This window comes from Toxorhynchites rutilus, chromosome 1, assembly GCF_029784135.1.
Source record: "Toxorhynchites rutilus septentrionalis strain SRP chromosome 1, ASM2978413v1, whole genome shotgun sequence".
Classification (NCBI taxonomy): Eukaryota; Metazoa; Arthropoda; class Insecta; order Diptera; family Culicidae; genus Toxorhynchites; species Toxorhynchites rutilus.
The window spans coordinates 133,016,552-133,036,267 of record NC_073744.1 but is presented as its reverse complement, the minus strand read 5'-3'; the positions used below and the strand labels follow the sequence as shown (position 1 = coordinate 133,036,267).

The 19,716-nt window shown below is 36.6% G+C and overlaps 1 protein-coding gene across 1 annotated transcript in view; it reads left to right on the top strand.

Moving 5' to 3' along the window:
- The window catches only part of LOC129761960 (paxillin), a 41,739-nt gene that overhangs the window by 8,638 nt on the left and 13,385 nt on the right, over nucleotides 1-19,716 (top strand). The window contains exon 2 of the mRNA XM_055759824.1: nucleotides 5,145-5,360. Coding sequence (XP_055615799.1) covers nucleotides 5,145-5,360 — 216 coding nt within the window. The remainder of the gene's footprint in view (nucleotides 1-5,144; nucleotides 5,361-19,716) is intronic.

Sequence of the window (19,716 nt, the reverse complement as noted above, 5' to 3'; positions counted from 1 at the left end):
ATCAGTGTATGCGAAATTCGCTCGATTGAGTACAAGAACCGCCGCAGCGTTTTTTATGGCCAATAATGTCGAAGATGTTTTGAATTATAGATGCTTGTAAAGGCCAATTTGGAAACACGTGAAGTGAGATTTTTTCGAAAATTAGTTTAGATAGTTTGTTCCATAGATTATATAATTTTTTTTATTGCAATAAATTGTTATGGAGTGCCTAAATCTTTTGATGCAAAAATCACATAAATCGATCAGAAAATGACTGAGCAATAAACATTCGAAGTTGGAAAATTTTCACGATGCGACCAATTTCCGATTTATCAATTTGCAACTCATAGCCATGGCGCTCATCCTCGATAACCAACAGCCTTTCTTCCCATAATTCCTTGACAGTTTGTTCAAAGGGCTTTGATTGATTTGCACTGGTGCACGTGTATCCTTGAGCTAATTTCATGAAATATTAGTAAGTAGAAGTTACGACTAGGTTACGACTAGAACAGTGGAAGGAAGGAAGGTATTGTATTATAGAGACTTTAAACTTTTGCAGTTCATTCGTCTCTAGCCTTGAGAAAGGCCCTTTGAAAACTCTACTCTACTTTACTCCAGCGCTACCACCTCCACCCTCCTGCCTTGAGAAAGGCACTCGATCCCTCGCCGTCCAGTCCGTCCAGCAACGAGGTTGTCCAGTCGGTGTCCACACAAAGAATGACTAACAGTGGAGCTGATTTTTTTTTGATTATATATGTAGTCCGCCATTTTGAATTTCGAAGAATACGCAGTTTTATAACGACAGCAGAGATGAAGGCGTGTTCCAAATTTCAGGTCAATATGTCAACAGGAAGGGGGTTAAATTTCTATTGATGTGGGACAACCCTACAGATAAACATACAAGCATACTTACAATAGGTCATGCTAAATAAAACCGTTTAAAAGTTTAGTATAGTGCACTATATTTTTATGTTTTTGATTTTTTTATTATTTTGCATATCCCATGTTTACATTTAAGAGCCTATTCTATCAAATTGCGCTTGAAAATCCTACTCAAATTCAACGAGGAAAGTGTCACCCAGATTTGGGTGACGGGGCGATCAAAGTGTTAAAGAGATGCACCTAGTGGTTTGCTCCATATTCGGCAAATCGACTGTTCACCGCTATAAATTTTACCAATATAGCAAATCAAAAAAAAAGGTTTACCGGTTTAAAAATTGCATGTTGTGCATTATGTTTAACGAACATGATTTGTGAAAATCGGTTCTACAATATCTCTGACAGATGTTTTAATGCCCAGTGTGTGAACACCATTGATGTATTACGTTAAAAATATCTCACCATCTCAGGGGCTGTCCACATACCACGTGGACAACTTTAGGGGGGGGGTAGGGGGTAAGAAAATGTCCACTCTTGTCCACGGAGAGGGGGGAGGGGGTATAGACTGGACAGGAAGAATTTTCTCTCCGTATTTATCAATAAACGGATTGAGAAGCCTGAGAGTGCTGCCCAGTCAAACGTTCATATATTTTCTCTCATATCATGGATCTTCTTCAGTGAAATCTGTATTATAAAAATATCTCACGTAAATTGTGAATGACCAACTATTTCATATGATCGAACTTTTATAGTTACGGGGTATTCATAGCCCTCATAGCCAAAACTATAAAAATTAAACGATTCCATAATGGTTCAGATTCCATGATATGCGTAAATGCTTTTTATCAAATATAATTTTCTATACGTTATGTTATATCTCGAGAACAATATATGATAATAACGTCTGTATAGTTTTTCATACAGAATTGCGTGTAAAATCATTTTTCCAAAGTATTTTCATTTCATTAATTTCTAGGAATAAATATTCACATTTGCAGGACATTTTGTCTATGCATCACTAGTCGTCAACTTAAAACAATTGAGCCAGTGTTCTGATAAATTATAGAATATTTCAGGAGATGATAGAGGATCATATTTGATGAAAAAATCCTACGCATGTAGTCAATTCTCAACTAGGACATTGTTGAATTTTTGTTAAGTCTAATTTTATGTCTTGAACTGGCTCTAATTTAGAAAGTACGCTCCTTAGAATAATTATACTGTTCATTCGAAAGATAGGAAAATTTTGCATAGAATGCAATTGTAAAACTTTCAAATTAATAGAACCCAGAATCAACTTTTAAATGTAAGGAACCAATTTCAAATTTTGTGTTTTTAATTAATTTTCCAAAAATGCATGATAAACTGGAAGCTCTCCAACCACTCTACAGTTCCTTCCTTGACACCACACTATTATCCTTCTTGTTATCTTCCTCTAATTTAAATGTGTTTACAACATAATTTTATGCAAATTTTCCTCAAATGAAAGCATCGTGCGCACTTTTTGAATTTTTAGTTCAGTCATTTTAAGGCAAAAACCGGTCTCAAGGAAAAGTTCAATAATTCTTTCGTAGTTAAGATTTGATCATCAGCGTGGAAGATTTTATGATCCCCTATCTTTTAAAATTTTTCGGATCAGCTACCTAATAACCTATATATATAATAATATTATTTTAAACAGATATAATAGTTTTCGATATTTTATTCAATTTATGAGAAATTTTTCTCAAGAGTTTGAACATTTATAAATAAAAATAATAAATTTCTCAAAAAAAATGTTTCAAACGGGCAACAGGGCCATTATTGGAAAAAATGAACAAAATATCAATAAAATGGAGAGGATCGGGGCAGCGGAGGATTAATTTGACGTTGAATTGCTCTCTGGTAAACTGTGACGTTTTGATAAGGATTTAACTGGAGGAAAACTAAAGAGCAATACAAATAACTTATCGTGCAAGATTGGTAAAAAATTATTGAGTTGTGAGTTTTCTGGTGTTTTTTCCCCACGGGTATTTTGGAAGCAGGATGGTCAATAAGCAGTTGAAGAATAAAAATATATATAAAGATATTGAAAATATTTTTAATAAGGTATTAGTACCCTTTGAAACTATTGCGGAAAAGGTTTCTAATGCGCTGATGACTAAATGTGAATTGATCGTGTGAATGAACAGACATTTCCTGTGGCGAAATGTCGAAAATGTTTTGAGTAATCTTTGAAACGCTGTAACTCTTTTATAAAATAATGCATTCGTCAAAGCATCAACTGGACCATGTATTAAATATTTCCAAGATTGCGATGAGTAGATTTGACCATCGATTTGCTGTGCGTTCATTATTTCATGAAATATTCTTAATTCGAAATCAAATAAGTAAATAGTTCTACTGAAACTCTCTATGAATCAAATGGACGCGGAATAATCATGTTGATTGGATTGCTTTTAAGCATATATTCTCAAAATCTAGAGAAACGATGAAAACAAACTTTAAACGGTTTATCTTTTCTTGCAAAGTATTTTATCTACAACACATATAACTAGAAATATACATCACACACTAGAAATTTGTAGCTTGGAATTGCTGTATTTTTTATCTTAATGTCATCGTTTATATCGAAGATACAGGCGTTCCGAAATCTCTGAAAAATTTCGACCTTTTACTCCTCATCCTTTGTCAAGTGAGGATCTATAGATATCAGTACATGCTTCCACTTTATTTTTTATTTTTTTGAAATTCTTTTTAAATGATAGAAAATGAGTCTTTGTATATAAAATCGTTCTGTTCGTTTTTGTGCGCTTCAAAAACTCGAGCTCTGATGGAGCTCATATTATAACACAACATACGAGCCACTTCAAAAATTGTTGTTGATACTGCCAACGCCTAAAGAAGCTTCAAGATTTCCAGATGAAATGAGCACACTTCTGAAATAAATCTGTGAAAGTAAATTAACTTTCTAATATTGAATAGGTATTCTATGTGACAGCAACACAATTATTTGCATGTGTTCAAAAATCGTGAGCTTAAATTGTGTCTGATAGTGATTTTAAATCTATTTAATTTTATTCGATTGGCTTTGCTCAAGATCAAATCCTGGAATTTTGTAATTTATATTCGGATGCGGATTGTTCAACTGGATATTGCGCGTTTCCGTGTTGACAAACCAGATAGCCTTTATATCTTCGAAGATAATAGAAAAACAAAGTATTACAAGTATTTAAATGAGAGGCGAATGAACTGCAAAGTTCAAAGCCTTTTAAAAACAAAGAATAAAGAACATACAAGTATTTCAAAGTTAAACTCATATGGAATATTTGCTTTGTTTTACTACTCTTTTTTCTGTCATAAAACACCAATGAGCCACGGCAAACGTGGCAGGGTTCAGCAAGTAAAATTTGAAACAAAATAAACTTAAATGGATTTAAAATTTAATTCATGCGCAATTAAGTTATTTCCTAAATTATTCTAATAAAATCAAGAGAAATGTCCACGTGGACAACAGGGGGAGGGGTATGAAAATGTCCACGCTTGTCCACGGAGGGGGAGGGGGGAGTTTAAAATCGTGCTTTTTCTGTCCACGTGGTATGTGGACAGCCCCTCATTAGTTTTAATCTTTTGCTTGTCATTCTTGCCATTACTGTAACGATGCATCTTTTTTTGTCCAACAATCGGTAACATGAATTCGTTACATGAAGCTCAAGCGTGGAGCAGCAGAAAAAAAATGTTAAGTGACACTTCATTCACGTCGTTTGATTGATGAGAGTGTTCAAATTTTCACACGTTTCTCGAAAAAAAACAAGGTCCGAAATGGATATTCGTCATCGCATGCCGATCATAGTTTCTCAAGTGCCACTAGGAAAAATATACGATTTATAAACATGTATCACGAACATGGGCAAGTATTTACGGTGGAAGCAGGAAATAATATCTTAACTCGTAGTGTTCGTAGATGTTTTCGGTTTTGGCGAATATCACATTTATCTTTTCATAGTCCGGATGTGGGCTGTTTGTCATGTTGCTCGTAAATTCTGCAGGTTATGTCAGTTTCGATCGGCAGCAATGCTTCTAACGTATATATTTAAATATTTGACGAGAGTTCAAATGGTGTGCCGTCAGCAGTTTCAGTTCACTTATTTATGATGATGATTGAAATATAAATTTTGTTAGATCATAAATTCAAACGAAATTTTTCAAAAACAGCTTCTAATTTCAGGAAAATATAAATTCAACAAACCAGATGATCCCACATGATTACTGATTTCTAATTCTCGAATTCTGTTTCCTTCCCACAGGCTACCATTTGCTTCGGCTGCAAGGAGGAAATCAAGGACAAGATGCTGGAAGCACTGGATAAGTCCTGGCACCCGGAACACTTTGCCTGCAAAGAGTGCAAGAAGCGTATTATTGAGAATAAATTCCACGAAAGCGAGGGAATGCCAGTGTGCGTCAAATGCTACGAATCGAAGATTCAGGCAATCTGTGCCGGGTGCAGAAAGTTGATCACAGAGGTCAGTCCCGAGGCTACTTTTCATAATTTCTTTGCCTTCAATTAATCGCTTATGAGATGATCTAGGGTTAACACCCATTCATATCACGAAACCACGGGAAAGAGTGTGCGTCCGCTCTTAACTCCAGCTGTTCGAATTTCTCACCACACCAACCATCACTAGGTCGCTTTTTTCGAACCGTGTGCATATCTTCACGCCACCCCCACAGTGTGAGGTGTCTCAGAGCTCGGTGGGAGCAGGCAAAACATTGACGATCGTGTGCTTCTAGAAATAGAATCCAACAGCGATATCCTCGGGTCAAGATATATCTCAAAAATATCAAGTCTCCCTATTAGCCGGGAACTTTCTCGATGTCCATGGTTCGACCGACCGAAGCTGGGAACGTAAATATTTATTCGCAAGTTAGTGAGATGAACCCCCTGCAGCATCCCACTGCTTATTGATACAGCACTGCAGTTTGACTCACGCTCTAAATTCGCTTGCTTAATCGAATCAACAAGCAAAATTCGCCAAATTCGTAACAATGATTAATGGTTCTAAGGGGCACGTGAAAATTTACAGAGAACAATCTTATTTGAGTGTGTTATAAATGTCTTTCAACAGTGTACACAAAAACATGACATCGATGTGTGCAAAGAGCTCATTTTTCAAAAAACAAAGGGAGCATGGGAAAATGCAAGAAGAAAGTCAAAAACAACAATTTAAGTAATGATAGTAAAGAACGGTGAAAAAACTCCTGACAAAAATTACGTCAGATGGAATGTGATAACCATTTTTGAGGCATTTATAAAAAGTAATTTCCGTAATATAGTAACGGTGTGTATACAGCTGATAAGATTTAACATTCTTTGCGTAACGTATGCATTAAAAATGAACTAATTTTGGATGGCGTTGAAAAAAACACTTTAAAAGATAATTCCATGGAACAAATTGTCCTTAAATTCTACATTCATTAAGCCTTCTACAAAAATGGTTCGAAGCTCTAACGGACCGGGCGGCCTCACGGAAGTTGGTCGAAAGCTCAGCCGATGGCCGATAAAAACATTTAAATGATGATGATGGCCCCGCCTCCTTCCCCTACAGAGGTTTGAGCAAGACGAGTTATCTAAAAGATAATTTATTTATTTTTCTCAACATTGAAATCAGTTTAGCAAACATAAAAACTGAACTGATCTTATTTACAGATATAAGTTCAAAAAATTGCAATGTCAAAAAACCACCCAATACTCAGTCATGTCCGCCACAGATCCGATACGATCCCGACAAGGACCTTGCAGCCAAGTGGTCCATCAGAGCACAAGTCCAACCGCCAGCCTTGTTTTGGATTGACTATGAATACCCTCATTCAGAGAAATCGAGAAAATTTCCTTTACGAAAAATTCCTAGATCGGCACTTAAAAAACTTTCAATTTAATGTCCTTTATATCTGCATCTCGCGCGACGCTCAAACTTTTGTAGACTACTTTTATTTATTTCTTAACGAATACAACTATATGAACGACAAAATAAAAATAAAAATAGTCCATCATCACCAAGATCATGACAGACATAAAAGAGATAATACAAATACAATACAATACAAATAAAAAAAAAGATAATTTAAAAAATTAATATAATTAATATAAAATTAATATAATATAATCCGTTCAAAAAAAAACTTCGTCAGATTCATTGAAAATATTGAAAACAAACTGCAAAAAAATTGTCCACATTAAATTATCCGTTCATATAAAACATCGTCAGTAGAGATCTTCGTCATAAAAATAAAGAAAAACTCGTTCGGTTGTTGATAAAACACATCTTTTGAAATCATGTGAAATACAGTGCCTCTTAAATTCTGTAAATGTAGTTGCGCATTTAATATGTCTTGGCATCGAGTTGAACACATTTGTTCCTTTGAAGTACAACGAATGTTGTGAAGCACATGACAAGAAATGAGGTGTTATTAATTCATTCGCGTTCCTATTGTTATAACTATGGAAGTCACTTCCTCTTTCAACTCGATCACACAAATATCGAGGCAGCAAACGGTTAATTACTTTAAAAATTAACACCATAGTTAAATAAACAATTCTTTGCTTCACGGATAACCATTGCAGAGCGTCCAACATTAAAGATGAGGAAGTGAATCTGTTACATTTTAGTATCAACCGCATTATTTTGTTTTGCAAGCCCTGTAATCTCGATATTTGTGAGTCATCGGCTAAAAATGAAATGGAAGAACAAAAGTCTAAATAAGGAGAGATGATTGATTTGTATAGCTGTATTTTGCTGCAAATAGTTAAATCGTTTTTCAATCGACATACGATTCCATACTTTTTCTTCAATTTTCTTGATGAAATTGTCAATGTGAGTGTTGAACTTGAGTTTGTCATCAATAAACAGGCCAAGATATTTTATGTCCCGAACGCGATCGATAGTCTCATTATCAATAACGATGGAGACGTTTTCATGTGAACGATTTCGCTAGATTACCATATATTTAGTTTTACGTTCAATTTCAATTGCTTATACTTCAACCATCTGCTTAAAGAAAGTAAATCTCCATTCAAATTAAAACGACCTGATCTAAATCATAAGCTGCAATGAATAACACAGTATCATCTGCAAAAAGATTGATATCACAAAATCGTAAAACTCTTCGCATGTCATTGATATACATAATAAATGAAAGGGGCCCTAATACACTCTCCTGGGGTACTCCAAGATTATTCTCTAGGGGATTGGAAATTGAATAATTAAAAATTGTCCGTTGCGTTCTGTCATTTAAATAGCCTTCAAACCATTTATATGCAGTACTCGTAAATCCAAAGCGCTTAAACGTGTTCAACAACAAGGGCCTAGAAATTGTTTCGAAAGCGCGTTTTAGATCCAAGAAAACAGCAATGATATTCTCTTTGCACTCTAGCTTCTCTTTCCATTTTGCTAATACAAAGTTCAATGCGGTTTCACAGGAATGACCTTCCCGATTTCCCGATTGTTCTGGTATTAGCAAAGCATTGCAATTTAAATATTCCAGCAGCTGGTCTTTAACGACTACTTCTAAAATTTTCTCTAGCGTGTGCAACATATTGATGAGACTCTTCGGCTTTTATCGTTCCAGCAGCTTTTTGAATTGGAACTATTAAAGATTCCTTCCACACCTTAGGCACATGCCTAGTTAGCAAAGATTTATTTTTATTTGTGATCGATGACATGAAAGCAATCTTGAATAACTCTAGCATTGACATTATCCACTCCAGCCGTTTTTCCTAAAGAAAAGCAATTAGTTCTAAGTTCGGTTAATGTAATTGGGTGAAAACTTTCAAATCTACAACTACTACGAGGGTCACTATTTATATTTCGGGAATAGGAACAAAAACAAATAGTTAAGCTGCGAATATATTTTTATTGTTTTTCAAAGTACTCGCCACGATGATCGATACACTTTTGCATGCGCTTAAACCAATTTTCAAAGCATTTATTCCAATCGACACGAGCATTTTTTTTGAGCGATTGTCAAATTATGTGGGATCCAACGTGAACATAATTTTCGCACAACTAAGTGTTCATGTAAAATCGCATATATGCTGGTGGAACTAATGCTTAGGGATGCCTCAATCTCACAATAGGTTACATGACGATCTTGCTTAATCATTTCGTGCACAGCATGGATGTTTTCTGGCACTACAGTCGATTTTGGGCGACCTTCACGAAACTCGTCGAACAGCGAACTACGACCACGATTGAATTCACTATACCAGCGATACACAGTGGTTTTTGATGGAGCTTCATCGCCAAAAGTCAAATTAAGTTTATTGACGCACTCTTGTTGTGATAATCCACGTCGAAAGTCGTAAAAGATCATCGCACGAAAATGTTCACGATTCAGTTCCATTTTTTTGCCGAGACCAAACTTTCAACTAAATATAAAATAAACAAATAGCGTCCGTATGACAAAATGTTCCGAGTACGTATATCGTCAAAAATGTCAAACTTTACGATGGAACCGTCAGATGGACTCACATGACATCAGTGTTGCCAATTCCCGAAATATAAATAGTGACCCTCGTATTAACCGGCTGTTTTATTTCATCAGATTCATCGACCAGTTCAATGGATTGGTTAATCAATGAAACACTATTGATGAAATAATCGTTAACCTTAGATGCTATGGCCTGTTCAGACTATTCAAGTGTGCCATTAAAATATATGGACCGCGGTTTGCTATTACTAGGTTTTAACAAAGATTTGAAAATTTTCCATAACTCCTTGCTGTTGCTTTGATGCAGATCAATCTTCCTTTGAATATACAGTAGAACCCCGATTATCCGCGAAATAGTCGGGCCAGGTCATCGCGTATAACGAAAATCGAGGATAACACAATATAGGACTAAAAATGAGGACAAACACGGAAAAAAGATATTTTAGCATGAAAAATGTGTCATCAATACAGAAATTATTGAACTATCAATCTGTAAGGTCGTGTACATCAGTGATCAGATAATGTGAAAGCCATGACCAAAACAAAAAAGCAAGACTCCACCACTCACTGACAAATTTCGGGAAGGTTCATAGAATTACTAGGGAACTCACTTTCGCGGATAATCAGCACCGCGGATCAACCGCTCGCGGATAATCGAGGTTCTACTGTATTCACAACGAGTTTTCTTAATCGATTGTGAATATCTATTGCGCGCGTTTGTGTACATATTCCAATGATTTCCATCATTTGTTCTACAAAATTTCTTGTACCATCTGTCTCTCTCACGTTTTAGGCGTAAAAGCTCCAAATTATACCAGCTGTTCGAGTTTTTCATAGGAACAAACTTTTGCGTAACAAGTAAATTTGTACACGTTCTCAAGGTATTAGTTAGAACAGCCGCTGATTCATCTAAATTATCGCCCTCGAATGGAAAATGGATAAAAGCATCAGTCACAAAAGGACCTTCTTCGGAAACGCTTAGCCGGTTGCTCTGACTTTGCGGTCCAAGGTGCAGAACGATGATGTCACCTTGCTCCCGGTCTTCTTCTTCAGCTTCTGCTGCACCCTCCGGTCTCAAGGCACCATCAGGCGGCCGAAACCAGGCTTACATTCGACGCTTTCACCTTTCTCTAGATGGAAGAGGATATTGTAAATGCCGTATAGGCCATATCCAGCGGATGCAAAGTGCCTCACGATGTCCAACTTCTTCGCTCCGGTGTGACGAACATTGCATAGAGAGTAATTCCTTAACTATTTTCTCCATGGCTGCTACAAATCCACTGAAATAGGCTTAATAAACGTAAGACTTGAGGAAAAAATCTAATGAATTGACTTTGAAGTTTTTTTTCATTATCTTTCGAAATTAGTTTATTTTCTAATGCATAATGTTCAAGAAACAATGGTAATAAAAATGGTACATTGGTACAAACTATTTTACAACTGAGACATACAGCGTGACTGACCAAAAATATGTAAGGGTTGCTTAAGCACTTTTGCATAAGTCCGCTTTAAATGCTCCTTTAACCATTTTACGGGTTGTGGCAACTATATTGCCTTCAATCATTTTATTTTTTTCTCTTCTTTAACAATAAATTATCATTTCTGGCCTTATGTGGTAACTAGTTCTGATATCTAGTAACATGCCTGATTTGTTTGAGCGCAAAAAATCAAAAACTATTCATTTCGGAGCAATTTTCGTGTCTACAACTCCCAATTTGGAGCGGCAAGTGTAAATTTCCCGAAAAGTCATTGAAAAACAGTTGAAGTTTTCAATATTTGTTGAAATTTTCAATAGTTTTCATGAGTTTTATTGAGTTATATTTTTGTTGATACTAACATCAAAAATTCAAATATAAAACAAATTGCGACGGCCAGTGGCAGCTATATTGCAACCAACCAGGGCTCGGCAAAGTCATATTCAACTGAGGATACTCAGGGGACTATGAAGAAATTCGCCTTCGCATTCAATTGGAAATGAGTTTTGGCTTCCTCCGGCAGTTTCTCCGTCAACATGACTCAACAGTCATTCGGGCGTTTAGTTGCTATCGATTCGACTATATACAGTGCATTCAGTACTAGTACCGATATGGAGAATGGTTTTTGCTTCATGACAATGCGCCCGCGCACACCGCGATTTTGGCAGCGCAGTTTCTAGCCAAACGAAAGGTGACTGTCGTCACCCATCCCCCTATTCTCCGGACCTCGCCCCGGCAGACTTTTTCTTGTTTCCCAAGCTAAAGAACTGCTATGAAACGGGACCGTTTTGACGATGTTCCAGACATTCAACGAAATGTGACGCGTATTATGAACGTTCCAAAATTTGTGGCCTATATGTAGAAACTAATATTTAATCCTTTGAGTTTCTCGTTTTTTCTTTGTTTTAATAAATAGTCCCGAAACTTTTTGAATGCACTGTGTACCATTTCATTCTTCCCTGTCAATTGGATTTCATTGCATATTGAAGTGACTCCCTCCAAAATGAACTCGTTTCTCTCTCTCTCTCGTGTATCACGTACGCATGTATGGATGTTTGAGTTCAACGTGGCTTGACATGTACTATCGTAACCGAAAATTATTCACTCATAAAAAAAGCGTAAAGTGTTGTTTTCAGAAACTCTGACAAATTTGTAAATGTTGTTGAAGTTTTTCTGTATGTTTTTTTTCACGAAATTTTCAAGTTTTCGCTTCACTTTATACGGACGTTTAAATAAGATTTTGTACGCGGGTAACAAGATTCATACCAGGGAGAGTAGTAGTGTGGATTGAAGTCATATTGAATGAAGAGGCCATTTGCTAGAACAGTCCATCAGTCATTGTCGCTCTTAACGCTCGTCATTTCTTTTCTAGCCAATTCAAGGCATGTTGACGGCGAATGCCAAAGTAGTCCTTGTCGAAGCGAAGCTAGGGGAGCCGATTTTCATTTTTCATCTTCGTTGCATTTTGTTATGTTTTTTATTCTTTCAATTTTAGTCTATCGTAGTCTATCGTAAGTCATCCATTTCGACACCCCAACATGGCACAATAATCTTTTGCAAAGAGGCTGCAACGCATGTTTGTTTTTTTCTCGAGTCCTGCAGTAGACCTACAACTGATCCAGCTCCATCCGAATTATCTTGGTTATTTGGTTCTGTGAGACAGATTTGTGTCTCTACTACCATACGTGGAAGAAGGACATCACTTTGCACAGTATACATTCCTCACGACCGCACTCGTAACGTAGGGGTTTATAATCCTCATTTGGGTTCCATGCTAGAGTTGTGTGCGTCTTCTGATGGCACATGATGGCACATAGCAATCAGCGAATCTGTATCGCCACTGTTAACAGTGGATCTGCACCATCCTCCGTTAGTACTGTCGTTATTAGCTACGGGTGGGGCAGCATCATAAACGTTTTCATCGTATCGTGTCAACCGTCTAGAAGAACTTGATCAAGTTTATGATATCTATACCGACATAAAAACCGCTTTCCATCGAATTGACCATCGCGTCCTACTGCAGAATACTATCCCATCGTGGTGTTTCTGAAGGATCCATAAATTGGGCGATGTCATACCAACGTGATCAAAAAGTTCCCGGAATTCATTCAGGAAATGAAAGATACAAGATCGATGTTGTCCCCTTCAAAGTACTCCCCATCGACTGCAACGCACTTACGCTTGATCCAATCCTCGAAACATTTATTATATTCGATTTGCGGTATAGCCATTAGCGCCATCTTCTATTTCTCCATTATTTTTTTATCCCGGGTGCTGAAACGTGGTTTCTTGAGTCGTTCGAATAGTAAAAAAGTCGCAGGGAGCCAAATCAGGTGGATTCGGTGGTTGCTGAAAAGTATTCGTTCCGTTTTTAGCCAAATGTTCACTAATAACGATTTATTTTGCAAATTGTACAGAATCAAGGCACGCACAATAACAGATGTACTTAATACAACGTAACTATTAGAAATGTAAAACTATCACACTACAAATTGTATAGAATGTCAATGACAGATGTGCCAACCTACAAAAAGATTAAAAATAAAACCGGAGCGCCACACGGTGATGATTCCGGGAACTTTTTGATCAAGGTAGTACCTTTCTGGAAGAACGCTCCGTGTTAAGCTCCAGTTCGAAAGTCCCGCAAGGCAGCAGTCTGGGACCACTGCAGTTCGCGATCTTGAATATCGACGTGTCGCTTATTCTAGCGTTCGGCTGTAAAAATTTATCTAGCCAACAATACTCTTGAGGATTGTCGTCGGTTGCAGATCTTGCCTGACCAGTTCGTGCGTTGGTGCTGCCTGAATTATCTATGCTGATGGTAAGTGTGATCATGAGTTTCAATCGAAAAAGACAGCCGATTATATTCGACTGCACGATCAATGATTTCATCTTAAAGAGAGTCAGTCAGGTTAAACTCATCTTCGACGCACACCTTTCTACACTGATCACTAAAGCCAATCGCTAGCTTGCGCCAAAGATGGACTTCATAGAAATGTTATAAGAACCACCAAGAGCCAAAACGTTTCGGATCGCGATTTGGCCAAAAAATGTGGTGCCTCCCACAGTTCAGTGGGAAGAATTTGACTTTGAGAAGATTTTAATCCCTATCTAGCCAACAAACACACAAACCGATTCCCTAAACAGAATACTGTGGCCATACTACGTTTCAAGAAGTTGTACGATCAGCTGATGACTAAAGTCGACTGGATAATGAACCCTACCTAAAAATTTCACGTGACAACGGGTAGAGGAGATGTTCCAGCAAAATCAAGTTTGCCTTTGCTGATAAATTCGCACGAAAATTAATGGTCATCCAGGCCAGATGCAGTTTCGGCCAGAAAACCGAAGTTTTCATCACAAATAAGACAATGAACTCGGTAGTGTCCAAGAATCAGTGTCTCCAGTCCTCAGTAAACTCTGCCATTCATCCGATCTCACGATCGCATTTCATGATTTTTTGTATTTTTTTCTTGAAATATAAAGAATGTAAAGAGACTATACAGTTGAATGAAAACAACTTTTCAATACACACAAAAGAACTGCAGCCCTGATAAAAAGTAAACCTAAACCTAAACAGTAATGGCCGTTTTCGCGAAGAATAATCCAATCGTCTTCAACTTCAACTGATCACATGAAAATCTTTTTGACGTAGGACTACGTCTTTCAAGAAGGGTGCCAAATCAGAGTTTTTATTAAATAAATTTAAGACCTATAACTACCTGCACTATGAACGAATTCTGATGATTGGCATACCAATAGAATCGTAAATTCTCTAAAAAATGCGTTTGATATGCTGTGCATTACAATTTACTAATCCCTAAACGGTTTTTATAAATGAAAACTGGAAGCATTCCCATTTTCCCATAAATTTGTTCTGCCGATTTGAGTGCTTACCTACCCGTATCTTCGATAACGAGCAACTTATACAGTTCTTTTTGCCCGTTTTCAGTTTATTTTGTATTAATACGCCATCCGCAATTTAAAACACAATCACGAGTGAGCTAGAAAGCACAGCAAAACGAGCGGACATAATTTATTCTTAATGCTGATATCGCGAACATATACACACAGCTCGATACCATAATTGAAAGAATGAAAGATATTGCAAACACCAGTGCAATTTCGTTGACATTCACCTCAACAGCCTCGAAGAAGTGGAAGCTTTCTGTATAGAAAGATGCAACGACAGAAAAGGTACAGCATACAGGAAATTTTCGTGCCAGTGCGGATATGGAAGAGTATACTTAATTTTGGAATATGACCATACAATGCATTTATTTAGATACAACGTATCTTTCATGGAGGTATGCTTTCAAATCCCAGTAGATAAACCTTACTGTGGCATGTGCTGGGGTCCGTTTCCACCTTAAGCGGGATATGGAAGCAAAAGTGTTTATAGTTAGTGGTCGATACCTGAATGAGAAGGAAAATGACGGGTGCGAGCTAGCTGCGCAACTCAATCGCAAAGTGAGTACGGGACCAAATAAACGAACAGCGCTGATAGGTTTCGACGATTTACTTCATCAGTAATTTGACGCTGACATATACGTGATACACAAATCAAATGCAGCGTTCGTTGTACGCACAATAAGAGAGGAGAGAGAAAATAATGCAATTCAAGCTGCCCCATTTCTCGATAGTTCGCAGAGATATTTGCATCAATCGATAGGGTATATTTCTATTCGCGCAGCTCAGTGCAAAAATTATGTGCAAAAGTTGATAGCTGTTGAATAGAATAAGGGTTTGCCATGAAATATGTTGTACACAGAGATCAAACAAGGCTTTATAATATTCTAGCACATAGCGTATCGGATGCGTATGTATATAACTAGAAAATTATTTCAAAAATTTCGATGCATTCCAAACATATAAGTGATAAACAAGCCAATTGAATAATATAATTCCGTAATTTTTCGTCGAAAATGCGATCGTATCCTAGACACAGTCACTTACATTTTTTTCAAGAACTAGCTGACTCGGCGAGGTTCATCCCGTCCAAAACTAATTTTTTGATATGAATCCTTTCAAATATTCACGTTTTCTCACTGAGCGAACGCTTTTGGGCTGAATCACAGAACTCTCCATTGATTGATTTTAAAAATTGGTCCTTTATTATTTCCTTTTACTACAAATGTCTTACTTATTCTACCAAAACTCGTCATTATAATATTAATTTACTAGCTGATTCGGCAAACGTTGTTCTGACATATAAATTATTTCTAGTGAACATTTTTGATGCTAAAAAAAACATAAATCATGTATTGTAAGTGTGTTTGAATGTTTTAACGATTTACAAAATTAATCGAATGTGATCGATAAAATAGAACGCAAAGAGAAAAAAGTAATATATTTTTTGTCGTAAAGTAGAAAAATGAAATGAAGAAAATCAACAGTCATTTCGTTTCGTTGGTGGAAAAAACGCGCTTGCCATTTTGAAGATACACGGTTTCTAACTTTTGAGTCTCGTTCATTAATTGGGAAACCAATGATACATCAAACAACTTCAATGGAACTGATTTGCATCCCTAAAACCGTTAGATTCAAACTCAATCGTTCTATGCATATGTGGCAACCTTGCCTTGTTGCAACACGAACGCAAAATAAATAAATCATGGAGCAATTTAATCTCTATTAGATTTGCAGACCCGAAAGAAATTTTAAATTGTTAAAATTTTAATGAAAATAATTAATTACACGACGTTGTTTGAATACTTAGGAGACATAATCCATATTCTAAATTTTTTTTTCCTTTAAATTTACAATTCTATCAAAAAATCAGACACAATTCTCGTTCACGTTTTTTTTTCCTGAGAATGTGTTGCAGAGAATGTGTTGCTATTTTACATAGAAAACATATTTTATACGGTAGAGTTTATTATCCAAAAAACGTGTCCCAAAAATCCATTACTATTTTCGGTTCACAGAAATGGAACAAGGAGCTCAATGTCGTCTATGTTGAATTGCGTAGCCAGGTTGCCACATTTGCACAACTCAATTTAACTTGAATCGAACGGATTACAGTATGAAAAATTGCGATCCGTTCAGTCAGAACGAATCGCTTTAGATCGAGTCAGAATTAGATTGGTTTTTCAGAATACGATTTAGTAGTTACTCAGTAGACAGATCTGGAATTTCTGAGGAAATTACACTATCTATTTCCTCAGGGCGTATTTTATCGACTATTGGTTAGTCTAAAAATGTAAAAATCTAAAAATGTGTGTATGAGATAATCAATTGAATACATCCGGCAATACGAGGATTGTTCAAAAAGTATCGCTACTTTCGAATTTACTCGGGATACGTATATTCGATTCTAGATTTTTTTTCTGTGGCTCATGTCTCTCACTTATGCTGACATGTACGACTATTTTGAATGTTCAGGTAATTTTTGAAAACTGCTTTTCGTACACGTGTTTTGGTTCATTTTCGATTTTTGCCTATTGCCTATCTCTAGAGAAATTCCTTCGTACTACCGAAGCAAAATCGGTTATGGCTATGGAAATGCTTAATGAAATGGGATAGAGTGAACCACTCTATCTACAAGAGCTGTTCTAAAAGAATCACGATTTTTGTATACCCACAGATTACTTATATTCGATTTCAGTTGTTGACGTGTTCGGGCTTCCGACACGCTTTGCGTCGTTTACATTTTTTTACCAAATATCACAATCAACATTCGGAATGTGTTCGCGCGCTTAATTTTGTTTTTCACACAAAATTTAATACAGATTCTTTGATCCGTTTTGCAATAGGCAAAAATCGAAGATGAACCAAAACACGTGTAAGAAAAGCAGTTGTCAAATATTAACTGAACATTCAAAATAGCCGTACTTGTCAGTATGAGTGAGAGACATGAGTACCAACATAATGCCACAAAAAAGCTAGAATCGAATATAGATAACCCGCGTAAATTCGAAAGCCGCGATACTTTTTGAACAGACCTCGAACAGCGAACACGAACATTTTGAACAGCGAACACGCGCTGTAATGTCATGACAAGTGGGTTGCGGTTTGGCCTGGCAATAGCCAAGGCTGTGTCGGGGTTGCTCATGATGGCATTTCGCAAGTGAATGTGTTCTTCCATGCGCCGCTTTTTTTGATTTTGTCGTAGGAATCGCAATCGTTTGCTCTCTACCTTCGCGTACATGTGTTAGCATAGCTCATGATATCGGAGAATGACGTTGTCTTGATCTTGTCGAATCATCATATAATAAACTTAAAAATCCATCGAGCGCACTCTTTTGTTTTTTCGTTTTCTGTAACCGCTTGTTCATAAATATCAATTCAAAATAATGAGAAATGATCATCATAATGAATGAAGTACCTTTGGCTGTGTTTCGCTGCTCAATTTGTATGCAACACCCGTCTTGTCCATTCAAGACGGGGATTTTCCGTCAAAGAAACACTTTTGACTTGAACTGTAGTCACAGATATTCTAGAGCATGTCACTCAGAATACATTCAAGGCGTATTGCTTGGCATAGATATTTCAACTAAGTACTAATGAAAATGACGCAAGTAATACTACATTGGCAAGGCGAACGTTGGGAACGTTATTGCTATTGAAGGAGAACATGGAGACGGTCGTAGGAACGGTGAGTGTCGACGATGAATTTCAGACTATTGTTTCTTCTTCGAATCACAATTTCTCGCGTCACTGTGCAGTTACCTACCATAATTCGTGTTCCATGAATTTAGTGTTTCATCGGGATCGATGATGATAACGTGAATGTCATTTTGCAATTCGAGCATGTGTGATTTAAAGATTTCAATAATTTATTGTGCTCAATCAATAAGCCTTCCAGATTCGAGGTTACTTGTGTATGTGTGGATGAAAGTTCGTTGAAGCGAACCTAACGCAATGAGAAAAAAGAATTTTTTTAAAATATTTCTGCATAGGGCCACCCTAATCGGTGTTAAATGTATAGTAATCGGTACCCTAGCAGTATCATATAAAGTTTACGACCTATTCTCATGTCTACCAAGTTTTTTGTGCATAGTTCAATCAAAATCGGTCGAGCCGTTTCGGAGGAGTTCGACCACGAACATGATGACACGAGATTTGTATATCTATAAATTTTAAGACACAAGTTTCGCTCAAGATTTCTGATTCACTCGCAAATAACATGTTCTTCCGAGTTAGAGTTCCCGCAAACGTTAACTTGAGCAGGTGGTGGAATAGTACGATCATTTCACGGTGAACCACAGTGCGAAAAAACAACCTTAAAAATCGTGGTGAATAGAATGTTTTTTGTTCACGTTCGCGTTCATATTAAAAGTTCGCCAGTAAACTTAAAATAAATAAACATCGAGCTTCAATAAAGTAATATGGATAAAATGTACAGTTGTTTACGAATAAACCCGAAGCAACGAAGTTTTTCAACCCTACAGAGATCCGATTGAATGAAATTACATCCATATGGAAATTTTCACTGAGAACTCAAGAGTTGCTCAACATATAGTTTTACAGCTCACGGCAAAATAATTTCCAGAATACCTTGGGATATTCGAACGTGAACATGAACGGGGAAATATTTAACGATTATATTTACCACTGTTTTCACGTTCACGTTCACCGAAGTCGGTGAACAATGGAGAATTCAACAACATCTCGTCTCCACGGTGAAAATTCAGAACCGTAGTGAAATATTGAATTAGTTCATTTTTATCAATATGGATTATGTTTCAATATATTTTTCAACTAGAAAATGTTTCTTCCTATCGTTTCAAGATGTTTTCCCCGCTTTTTATATATGGAATGATGAATTATTAACAAAAAAGTGTGTGTTCACGCTCACGTTAACGAGAGCTCTAAACTAGCCTTTAGATGGAATACATGTTTGATACAGAAAATTGAATTTTCATTCGTAATTTTTATTTTCATAGCGTGTTATTCCAGTTGAGAATCTATTTTC